Source organism: Pseudopodoces humilis, chromosome 13, assembly GCF_049639895.1.
Source record: "Pseudopodoces humilis isolate 2021_Gansu_Grassland_sample_001 chromosome 13, ASM4963989v1, whole genome shotgun sequence".
In the NCBI taxonomy this organism is placed as follows: domain Eukaryota; kingdom Metazoa; phylum Chordata; class Aves; order Passeriformes; family Paridae; genus Pseudopodoces; species Pseudopodoces humilis.
Window position 1 is genome coordinate 12,113,204 of NC_142212.1, and position 10,061 is coordinate 12,123,264.

A 10,061-nucleotide genomic window follows, 5' to 3' on the forward strand; every position below is an offset into this window, starting at 1 on the left:
GCAGGGGAAGCGGGGCACTAGCAGCGGACAACTGAGGGGCGAGGTGTGGGGTGGCACTGCACTTTGGGGGACAGAGGTTTGAAGAGAATAGGCTTCAAGAATTCAGGGACACTTGGGTTCCTCTCTTGGGTGACTTGAGGGGGACATGCTGTTGAAGCAATGGGGTCTCCATCCTTCTCCATCACAGGATGTGAGTGCCCACAGGCTGTACCAAACCCCTGTGGATCTGGGGGACCCTGTGCAGCCAGGGCTGACCTTGCTTATCAGCCCCAAGAAGCAGATTATAGCTGAGGCTTTTGAGGTCCTGACTGTCCCCAAGGGGTGGGTCAGGATCCAGCTGTACCGCACTGGGAGCTTCTCATATTGGCTTTGTGGCTCTCCACTCCATGCACTGTGCCTTGGGAACAGCCCTGGGCTGGTGAGGGCTGTGTGGACAAGTGGATGGGCATGTAGCCAGAAGAAGTCAAAGGCTTAGTGTGCCCCAGAACCCGTGAGCTGCCTGAGCCCTGTCTCAGTGGGGTGCCAGCTAGGGAGTGCATGTGCCCTGTGCCCCACACCAGTAGCACTAGGAATGCCAGCTCCAGTTTGTGCCATGGGAACCTGCATGGAGCCTGGAGGAAACCACCAGCATGCTGTGCTTGGAGTGGCTGCCTTCCAATGCCTTGATTTGATGTCAGTGTCCTGCTGTGCCCGGCATCCCATCCCAGCAGTGCCTTGGCCCCCCATGAAGTGACAAAGGGGGAAGAAGTGTCCCCGTCTGCCCCAGCCATCCTCAGAGACAGAGCCGGAGCAGTTCCACCATGCTAGGTGTTCATATCCAATTGCTGGGATCACCAGGAGGCTTTTGTTTTGGGGTGCCCCACCACGATAACCTTTCACCCTAGTGGGGTGAGCCAGCAGTTGCTGCCCCACCGGCAATGCACGCTGTAATTAGCAGGGGCAGGGCGGAAGCATCACTGATAATTGGCAGTGACTCTTCAGCACAGTCTCGCCTGCCTGGGGCACGGCAGGACTTTCCGGCAGGGCTGGTCTGTGGGACCGGCTGGCATCCCGGTGTGTCAACTGCCGTGCGGGGCCTGCCTGGCTCCCCAGCACCAAAGTGGGGACACGGTTGGGTGCAGAGTGTGGGGGCGAGCACTGTCATCGCCTTCGCTTCGTGACGCAGCGCGCCCTGGTCCCACCAGCCCTTCCTAAAAGGCACAGCTGCGGGGCGTTGCCAGCACAGACGGTGAGAGCACGGGGACCAGGCGGAGGTGGGCAAAGGAAAGGCAGAGGGCAAGGGCTAAAGGGGCGCCGAGGTTTGCCTTTGCTGGCTGGGCTTTTCTCACGGGTCTCCTGTAGCACCTGTGTGACCCCCACAGGAGGGGACGTGCCCCACGTTGTGCCCTCACAGGGGCAGGCACCCACAGCACCATGAACCGGATCACGGTGTACGAGCGTGCCAACTTTGAGGGGCTGAGCCGCGAGTTCACATGCGACGTGCCTGACCTGCATGAGCTGGATTTTGGGAACTGCATCACCTCTCTGAAGGTGGAGGGGCAGCCGTGGATTGCCTACACAGACCCCAAATATGAGGGGGAGTCGTACGCCTTTGAGGAGGGCGAGTACGCCTCTGTGGATCGGCCCAACAGCTTCTCGGCACTGCGCCTCGTGCACCATGACTTGGGGGACCCCCAGATCACCCTCTACGAGCGCCCTAACTTCCAAGGTGCCTGCAAGGTGGTGACAGAGGAGACCAACTTGGCGTATGGGTACTTCAATGACCGGGTGGCCTCCCACATGGTGCAGCGAGGTGTCTGGCTGCTCTACCAGCATCCTGGCCGGGGCGGCTGGCACTGCCTGGCATGGCCTGGCGAGCATCTCGCTGACTACAAACTGGAGCTGAACTTTCAGTCTCGGCTGTCCCACCTCCGCCCGCTACAGCCCGGGCGGCCCCTGGTCTCAGCACGTCTCCTTTGGGAACAGAAGCGGGTGGAGGAGGAGCGGGAGGTGCTGGTGGATGAGATTGAGGGGGTGAACGAGACAGAGTCAGAGCAGGCGCTAGCAGCCAGCAGCAGCCGGGAGTACGGCACCACACTCTGGCAGAGCTTCCATTTCAGCAATGCCACCAGCCTCAAAGCCGGACTCTCCTTCACGCTGACCGTGGAAGCCTCCAACATCTTTACGGTGCAAAAAGGGCGCAGCGAAACCAGCATTCGCCGGCAGCGCGTGGAGGTGCAGCTGCCGGCGAAGATCCCCCCGCACACAGCACTCAGCATCCAAGTCCTTCGGAAGGAGGTGACGCTCTCCGTCCCGGTCCTGCTCACCATCACCCAGAACGAGAATGTCCGCACGGAGATGGGCGAGTACCGCAGCGTCTCAGGTACCAACATCAGTGCCCGCTATAGCTTAAAGCCATTGCCAGCTACGGGCAGGGAGCAGGCAGCCACCAAGGGGACAGACACAGTGCCTGGCACCAGGATGGAACTATAGCTCCGTGCCGGTGCTAAGCAATGGCTGTCCCCTCCGCAGTGTGGGACTCACAGTTACACCAGTGTTGACTCCAGCACCCACCCATGGAGGAGCCAGGACCTGCCTTGTCTGGTTGTGTCCGGTGGCTTTGGCTGGCAGGACCTGCCAGTGCCTCTTCCCACCCAGTATTTCCAATAAACCCTCTTCTCCAACCACTCGAATCTGCTGCTACTCGGGCTGAGGTGGGAGTAGGATGAATGTGACACTGGGCTAGGGAGGCACTGAGCTAAGAGAAGACATCAAGCTGGAGAGGGGTGGATGTCGGGCTGGGGCGGCGACTCCCGGGCTGAGGCAGAAAACGTGAGGTTCTGAAGGACACCGGGCTGGAGGGGGACATGGGGCTGGAGGGGCACCGGGCCGGAAGAGCTAGAGAATATCAGGCTGGGGAAGTTGGCGGAGCAAAGGGGAGAGCTGGGAGCTGGGTGTACAAGCTGAACAAGCCATCAGACCTGGCGGGGGGGGGGGAGGGGGGCAGGAGGACACTGGTCTCAGGCAGCCAAAGTTCCACGGGTCTGGGAAACCTGGGGACACTGGGATGAGGGGTGTACTAGGGCAGCGAGGGGGGCAGGGGAGGAGGGAAGAGGACGGACAGTTTGCTGGCGGGGCCAAGGGACCACGCACGACCCGGGGGAGCCGGGGACACCGAGCCGGCCTGGCTCCGCATAAAACGTGCCGAGGCCGCCCCCGCGACCCGCTCTCCACCCCAAGACCTTGGGCACGTGGGTCCCCGCGGGCCCTTCGCAGGGCCCGTGCCCGGGGCTGTCGGGGCAAGCGGAGATACAGAGGGCACACCGGAGGTGCGGGCGCCGGCCGCGGAGCACAAAGCGCCGGGAGACGGGCGCACCGGGGGCGGGATCTGACACGTGCTCCGCCCCCGGGCCCACCTCCAGCCCCGCCCCCCACGTGGCCGCCGCCGCCGCCGGTCTCTTTAAATGATGCAACCGGCCCGCGCGCTGAGCCCGCCTCCCGCGCGCCCATTGGCCCGAGCGGCGCCGATGCCCCCCTCCGATTGGCCGGGACGGAGCTCTCTCACTGCCGGTTGGCTGGACACGGAGCCGCCCCCGGGCGGCGGCGGCAGCATGGCGGCGGCGGCGGCGACGATGGCGGCTGAGGAGGCGGAGGAGGCTCTGGGGCTGTTCACCGGGATCGGCCTCAGCGAGGCCAAAGCGCGCGAGACGCTACGCAACGGGACACTCAGCGCGCTGCTACGCCGGGCTGTGCTGCAGGTGCGTCCGCCGCGGGCCCGCACCTTGGTCCCCGGTTCTCGATCCCCAGTATCCCGTCACTCCGATGTCAACTCGGGATCCGGCCACCCTGGGAACTCGCTACCCCGGTACCGGTGTCACCGCCGGGACCCGGTACCCGGATCCCCGGTGTCACCCGGCTACATTGGCACAGTGGTCCCGCTGTCACCCCCTCGACCCCAGCCTTCCCGGGACCCCCCGGCTTCGCCTCCTCCCGATCCCGCCGAGCGGCCTCGGCCCTCGGCACTCCCCTGTCCCACTCCGGTGCCCGGTGCCGCCGGTTCGCCGGGGCTCGGGCCCAGGTCCTGCCCTGACGCTCCCCCGGGCGACGACAGGCTCGGAGCGCGCTGGGCCCGGCGCTGGACAAGGCCACCGGGACACTGCTGTACAACACGGCCGCCCGCCTCAAGGACCCGAAGCACCTCGGCTTCCTCGTCGGCTACATCGCTCGCAGGGAGATCCTCACCGACCTGCAGCTCAGCGGTACCGTGCGGTCCCAGCCCCGCTTGGCCCCGGCTCCGGTCCCGGGGCCCCGCTCTTCATCTCTGCTCTGTCCCAAGCTGCCCTGGAGTACGTGAGGAGCCACCCCTTGGAGCCCCTGGACGTGGCAGACTTTGAGCGGGCTTGTGGTGTGGGGGTCTGCATCACCCCTGAGCAGATCGAGGAAGCGGTGAGTGGGGCTGTCACCCTGTGGAGACAGCACAAGGGACATTGGACTGGCTCTTGCTGTGCTACTGCCTGCCTTGCTCACCCTGGTGTCCCTGTGCTGCTCACAGGTGGAGGCTGTGATCAGCAAGCACCGAGCAGAGCTTCTGGCAGAGCGCTACCACTTCAACATGGGGCTGCTGATGGGTGAGTAGTGAAACCAGGGCAGCCCCTGCCTGGTGCTGGTGGCTGTCACATCCCTGTGCCTGACTGCCAGTGCCACTCTCTGCTCCCCTAAATCCTGAGAGCCAGCCCTTTGCCATGGGGAGAAGCCATCCTGCCAGATCCCTGGCACAGGCAGGGCCATAGCATTCAGCAACAGAGACAGCCCTGAGGCAAAGGGTGTGGCATTCTGCATCGGTAGCCGGGCTGAAGCTCCCCCGGGCTTGGGCCCTGCCCCTTGCCCACGGAGTGCCCTGTCTGCAGGGGAGGCACGGAACCAGCTGCGGTGGGCAGACGGAAAGACCATCAAGAACGAGGTGGACCTGCAGGTAGGTGCGAGGTTACTGCATCAGGTGCTGCTGTGGTCCCCTGGGTGTGCTGTGTGTTGTGACTGGTGTGGGACCTGTCAGCCAGTCCCCTAGAGGGCCCACTGCTGGGGACAGCCTGCCCCACCGAGGTGCAGGCAGGGTGAGTGGAGTGGTGACTGGACAGGACACTTCCAGGCCTTAGGACACAGGGAGCCTTTTTGACTCCTGACTCTGTCACTCTTATCCAGGTGCTACATTTGCTTGGACCAAAGACAGAAGCTGACCTGGAAAAGAAGCCAAAGGTAAGGAGAAGGGGAGGCTGGAGACTTGGATGGTATTTTCTTGCAAAGTGTCCAGGCAAGGTCCCAAGTACCTGCTCTGGGCTGAGCTGCCACCATGGGTAGAGGTCTGGGAGCACTGGGGACAGTAGGCTGGGCCAGGAGGGGAAGGTATATGCCACAGCTGGGCACTCAGGATGCTGTGCTGGTCTCTGCAGGTGGCAAAGGCCCGTGCGGCCCCAGCAGAGAAACAGAAGGTGCCTGTCGTGGAGAACGGTACGAGACCATCCTCTTCTCCAGCCCTTTGGTTCCTGCTGGGCCTGCTTCTGAGCTGGGCCCTGGGAGCTGTGATCAGGGAGCTCAGCCCCATCTTCCTGCAGGTGACATGGGCACAGAGACACAGTCGCTGCTGGAGCAGTTGCGGGGAGAAGCCCTGAAGTTCCATAAGCCAGGTGAGTGTTAGGAGCTGCTGCCATATGTGAGGCCACTCCACTGGCTCTGTGCCTGGTCCCAGCTCTCCATGCTCCAGAGGACTGGACAGGTCCTGTGTCCTTTCTCCCTGGCTGCTGGGCTTGGCACTGTTAGGGCAGTGCTGCAGCCCTGAGCATCCTCTGCCTGCAGGAGAGAACTACAAGACTGTGGGCTACGTGATAACGCCCAACACAATGGCCCTGCTGAAGCAGCACCTGGCAATCACGGGTGGGCAGGTGAGGCCATGTCCCACAGCCCAGTGGTTTCATGTGAGAGTGACACAGTTCAGGTGGGTGAGGAACAAGCAGCTCACAGAGGGTAAGGCCAGAGGCAGCACCCACACAGCACGGGGTGCTCTGCAGGATTGCCAGGGGCTCGTGTCAATGTCACTGCTGTCAGGGAATGTAAAAGTCTCCTGCTGAAGGACAGAGATGTCCCCTTTGCCTCTTCAGGTACGGACACGCTTCCCTCCTGAGCCTAACGGGATCTTGCACATTGGCCATGCCAAGGCCATTAACTTCAACTTTGGCTATGCCAAGGTAAAAAGCACCAAGCCACCCCTGCTTTTCCCTGCTGCTTTGCTGCTGGCCTGGCCCTGTGGTCCCTCAGGGAGCAACTGCTCACTATCTCTTCATCCCCAGGCCAATGGTGGTGTGTGCTTCTTGCGCTATGATGACACCAACCCCGAGAAGGAGGAGGAGAAGTACTTTACAGCCATCCGGGAGATGGTGGAGTGGTTGGGTAAGGCTTGGGATGAGGAGGGCAGGATCAATCCAGGTGCCAGGGACACCTCTGCATTCAGGTCTTGCTGCTGGGCCTTTGGGCCCTCCAACCTGTTCCATTTCACCCGTGCCCACAGGCTATCAGCCTTATGCAGTGACACATGCGTCAGATTACTTTGACCAGCTCTACACCTGGGCCCTGGAGCTCATTCGCAGGTGAGCATGTTGGGCAGGAGAAATGCGCCAGAGTGGTATTGATGTCCTACACTGTGGCCAGGGCTCCCCCTTGCCCAGGGGATGGGTCACTCATGTCTGGTGATCGCATTTCCCTTCTGCAGGGGTCAGGCATATGTCTGCCATCAGAAGGTTGAGGAGATCAAGGGCCACAACCCACCCCCCTCACCGTGGCGGGACCGGCCTGTGGAGGAGTCGCTCCTGCTCTTTGAGGTACTCCTGGCTGGGGCAAGTGCTGCATGCCTATGGGCGCTGGATCTGTGGCTCAGCTGACAGCTTTCTTCCTCTCCACAGGACATGAGAAAGGGCAAGTTTGGGGAGGGGGAAGCCACACTGAGGATGAAGCTGGTGATGGAGGATGGGAAAATGGATCCTGTTGCCTACCGTGTCAAGTTCACTCCACACCACCGCACTGGGGACAAGTGGTAGGGAGGGCCTGCTGTGTCCTGGCACATATGGTGGGGATGGGTCTGGATTTTCTGGGAGTGAGCAGGTGTCAGGAGTGGAGCAGCACGGTGCTCTGCCCTCAGCTGACTGTGTCTGTTCCTTGCAGGTGCATCTATCCCACGTATGACTACACACACTGTCTCTGCGACTCCATCGAGCACATCACACACTCCCTCTGCACCAAGGAGTTCCAGGCCAGGTGAGCACCGTTCATATCATGGCCCAGGTCTGAGCTAGACCTGGGAGCAGCATCTGGTGGCTGCCACAGTGCTGGGGGACAGCATGTCCATGGGGCTGAGCTGGGCTGTGCCTGTACCTCCCTTGCAGGCGCTCCTCCTACTTCTGGCTGTGCAACGCTCTGGATGTTTACTGCCCTGTGCAGTGGGAATATGGACGCCTGAACCTGCTCTACACTGTTGTCTCCAAGAGAAAGATCATCCGCCTGGTGGAGACAGGTGCTGTGAGGTAGGTGCAGGGCCAGCTGCCATGATGGGGCTCACCCAGAGCATGCCTGGTTGTCACACCAGTCTTTTCTCAGGGACTGGGATGACCCGCGTCTCTTCACACTGACAGCCCTGCGCCGGCGAGGCTTCCCTCCCGAGGCCATCAACAACTTTTGTGCACGGGTAGGCTTCAGATAGGATGGGACAGGGCAGATGGCTGCATCCCCTGGCCTGCATGGTCACAGCACCCTGTTCTCCAGGTTGGTGTGACAGTTGCCCAGGTGACAATGGAGCCGCATCTGCTGGAGGCTTGTGCACGTGAGGTGCTGAATGAGCAGGCCCCCCGTGCCATGGCTGTCTTGGAGCCCCTCAAGGTCACCATCACCAACTTCCCTGCTCCGAAGGTGAGACTGCCATGGGCTGCTCCCCATGGGAGTGGGATTCCTTGAGATCAGCATTCATGCCTTCTTTCTCCCCAGGCACTGGAGGTTCTTGTGCCCAACTTTCCAGCTGATGAGAGCCGTGGTTTTCACAAAGTGCCCTTCCACCAGACCCTCTACATTGAGGAGACAGACTTCAGGGAGGTAAGCCAGGCCCACTGGTCTATACTACCTTCACTCTTGGAGATATAGCTTGTGCAGCAGGAGCCTGGCAGCACTGGAAGTGGTGTTGGTGCTGCAAACAGAGGTCACAGGTGGGTGTTGAGCACTTGACTGTGACTCCCAAATGGGCCAGCAGCTCTGATGGGCACTGTTCAGATTCTGCCAATGTTGCTCAATCTGGCCTGTCTCTGGGAATGTCCCACAGCAACATGGAAGTTCAAACAGCCCTGGGATCACTGATCCCTGGGATGGCAGGAGTAGGGGCAGAGAGGCGTGCTGGAGGGGGGACCTGCTGCCCATGCTGGGACCCCTCATGCAGCTGTGAACTCTTTTACAGGAGGCAGACAAGGGCTACAAGCGCCTGGCCCCCGGACAGCCAGTGGGGCTGCGCCACACTGGTTATGTCATCTCTGTCCAGAATGTCATCAAGGTGCGTGGCTGTGGGTACTAGTGACATGAGGTTGGGCTGTGGAATGTTAGGACATGAGCATGCCCCAGTAGGGAAGAGCAGCAATGGTCATCTAACGCTGGATGCTCTGGACACAGTGAGGGCTCAGGCTGCCTGTGTGGCTGCTCTCTGCCTGCCCTGTGCCTCACAGTGGAGAACAAGGTGTCCCTGAGCTGTGGGGCTGGGGGTTCAGCCCCAGGCCTGCCACATGGGATAAGACTGCTGCCTGACAGCTTAGCTCATCTCCTCTCCCTCAGGATGTCAGTGGGCATGTCATTGAACTGGAGGTGACCTGCACCAAGTCGGATGTAGCGGAAAAGCCCAAAGCTTTCATTCACTGGGTGTCGGTGCCACTGGCCTGTGAAGTGCGGCTCTATGAGCGACTGTGAGTATCTGGCTGCCAACTGAGGCCAGTGCAAGCTCAGCAGTGATGGAGCAGCAACGCAGCTGTACAGCAGCAGGCCCTGCTGGAGTCTGTCCAGATCTTTGGTGGGGAAGGTGATGCTCTGGGGTCCCATGAGTGGCACCATGTCTCCTCATTTGGCAGTTTTGGGATAAGACTCTTATCTCATGACAGGTTTTTGCACAAAAATCCTGAGGATCCATTGGAGGTACCTGGTGGCTTTCTGAGTGACCTCAACCCTGTGAGTAGTGGGAGCTGAGGTTATGGGTCTGGGGGGAAAGTAGGGACCTCCTGCACCTAGTCCTGAGGCACCCACTTCCATGTACACCCTACCTCTTGGGGCAAGGCCTTACTGTGTCTCGGGGAGAAGAGGAGCTGGGGGAAACTGGGCTGTGGAGAGGACAGAAGGGTAGGGGTGCTGGCTGAGCTGTCCCCCCTGCCAGGACTCCCTGCGTGTGGTGCACAATGCCCTGGTCGACAGCTCTGTCCACTCCGCTCAACCCTTTGACAAGTTCCAGTTTGAGCGCCTGGGCTACTTCTCCGTGGATCCCGACAGTGAGGAGGGGAAGGTGAGCCCTGTGGGATGGGGGCAGTGAGGCAGCCTGCACACACTTCTGTGAGCACCCCCTGCCCGCAGTGGGGCTCTGAGCAGACCCTCTGTTTCTCCCCAGATGGTGTTCAACCGCACAGTGACACTCAAGGAGGATCCTGGCAAGGCCTGACAGACCCACTACTTCTACACCACCGTGGTGTTGCTTCCTTGGGGGTCCTTGCACACCCCCAGTGCCACCGTGCCTTGGTGCAGTCCCCTGGGGTGCCCCCCAGCATCGCCTCAATAAACAGAGATCCCAGCCCTGTCCCTGCCTCCTGTTGTACTGTCTTGGGGTGCTGGGGTGGGGATGGTCTCGTGTCTGCCCCCCTGATGAGCCTTGGGTTGGCAGGGTGTGTGTGTGGGGTGTCTCCCTTGTTCTGGGTCTGCTCCTATCTGCTGTGTAGCACTGATGAGACCCCATAGAAGCTGCAGCTCCCCCAGCCCGCACCATAAGGTCGGACTGGGGTCAAGGGTGTTGGGGTGGAATGGAG

General features: G+C 61.2%; 2 protein-coding genes across 2 annotated transcripts; both read left to right on the forward strand.

Annotated features, from left to right (window-relative positions):
• The first annotated feature begins 103 nt into the window (after window positions 1–103).
• Window positions 104–2,666, forward strand: LOC102104452 (epidermal differentiation-specific protein-like). Its single transcript, XM_005522039.3, has one exon. The coding sequence runs from the start codon at window positions 1,414–1,416 to the stop codon at window positions 2,470–2,472; it is 1,059 nt and encodes a 352-aa protein (XP_005522096.1). The 5' UTR covers window positions 104–1,413; the 3' UTR covers window positions 2,473–2,666.
• Window positions 2,667–3,581: 915 nt separating this feature from the next.
• Window positions 3,582–9,835, forward strand: QARS1 (glutaminyl-tRNA synthetase 1). Its single transcript, XM_005522038.3, has 24 exons — window positions 3,582–3,737; window positions 4,091–4,238; window positions 4,316–4,425; window positions 4,532–4,607; window positions 4,887–4,951; window positions 5,179–5,232; window positions 5,427–5,484; window positions 5,589–5,660; window positions 5,830–5,915; window positions 6,132–6,218; window positions 6,321–6,420; window positions 6,539–6,617; window positions 6,740–6,848; window positions 6,930–7,060; window positions 7,189–7,281; window positions 7,410–7,547; window positions 7,621–7,708; window positions 7,786–7,929; window positions 8,005–8,109; window positions 8,465–8,557; window positions 8,833–8,960; window positions 9,153–9,219; window positions 9,422–9,547; window positions 9,650–9,835. The coding sequence occupies exons 1-24, from the start codon at window positions 3,591–3,593 to the stop codon at window positions 9,698–9,700; spliced, it is 2,355 nt and encodes a 784-aa protein (XP_005522095.3). The 5' UTR covers window positions 3,582–3,590; the 3' UTR covers window positions 9,701–9,835.
• Window positions 9,836–10,061: the final 226 nt, after the last annotated feature.

Bases quoted from the DNA above. Each gene is read 5' to 3' on its own strand.
- QARS1 (XM_005522038.3), top strand. From the start codon at position 3,591: ATGGCGGCGGCGGCGGCGACGATGGCGGCTGAGGAGGCGGAGGAGGCT. The intron at 4,426-4,531 runs GTGAGTGGGGCT...TGCTGCTCACAG, and splicing joins CTGAGCAGATCGAGGAAGCG to GTGGAGGCTGTGATCAGCAA. The intron at 8,558-8,832 runs GTGCGTGGCTGT...CCTCTCCCTCAG, and splicing joins CTGTCCAGAATGTCATCAAG to GATGTCAGTGGGCATGTCAT.
- LOC102104452 (XM_005522039.3), top strand. From the start codon at position 1,414: ATGAACCGGATCACGGTGTACGAGCGTGCCAACTTTGAGGGGCTGAGC.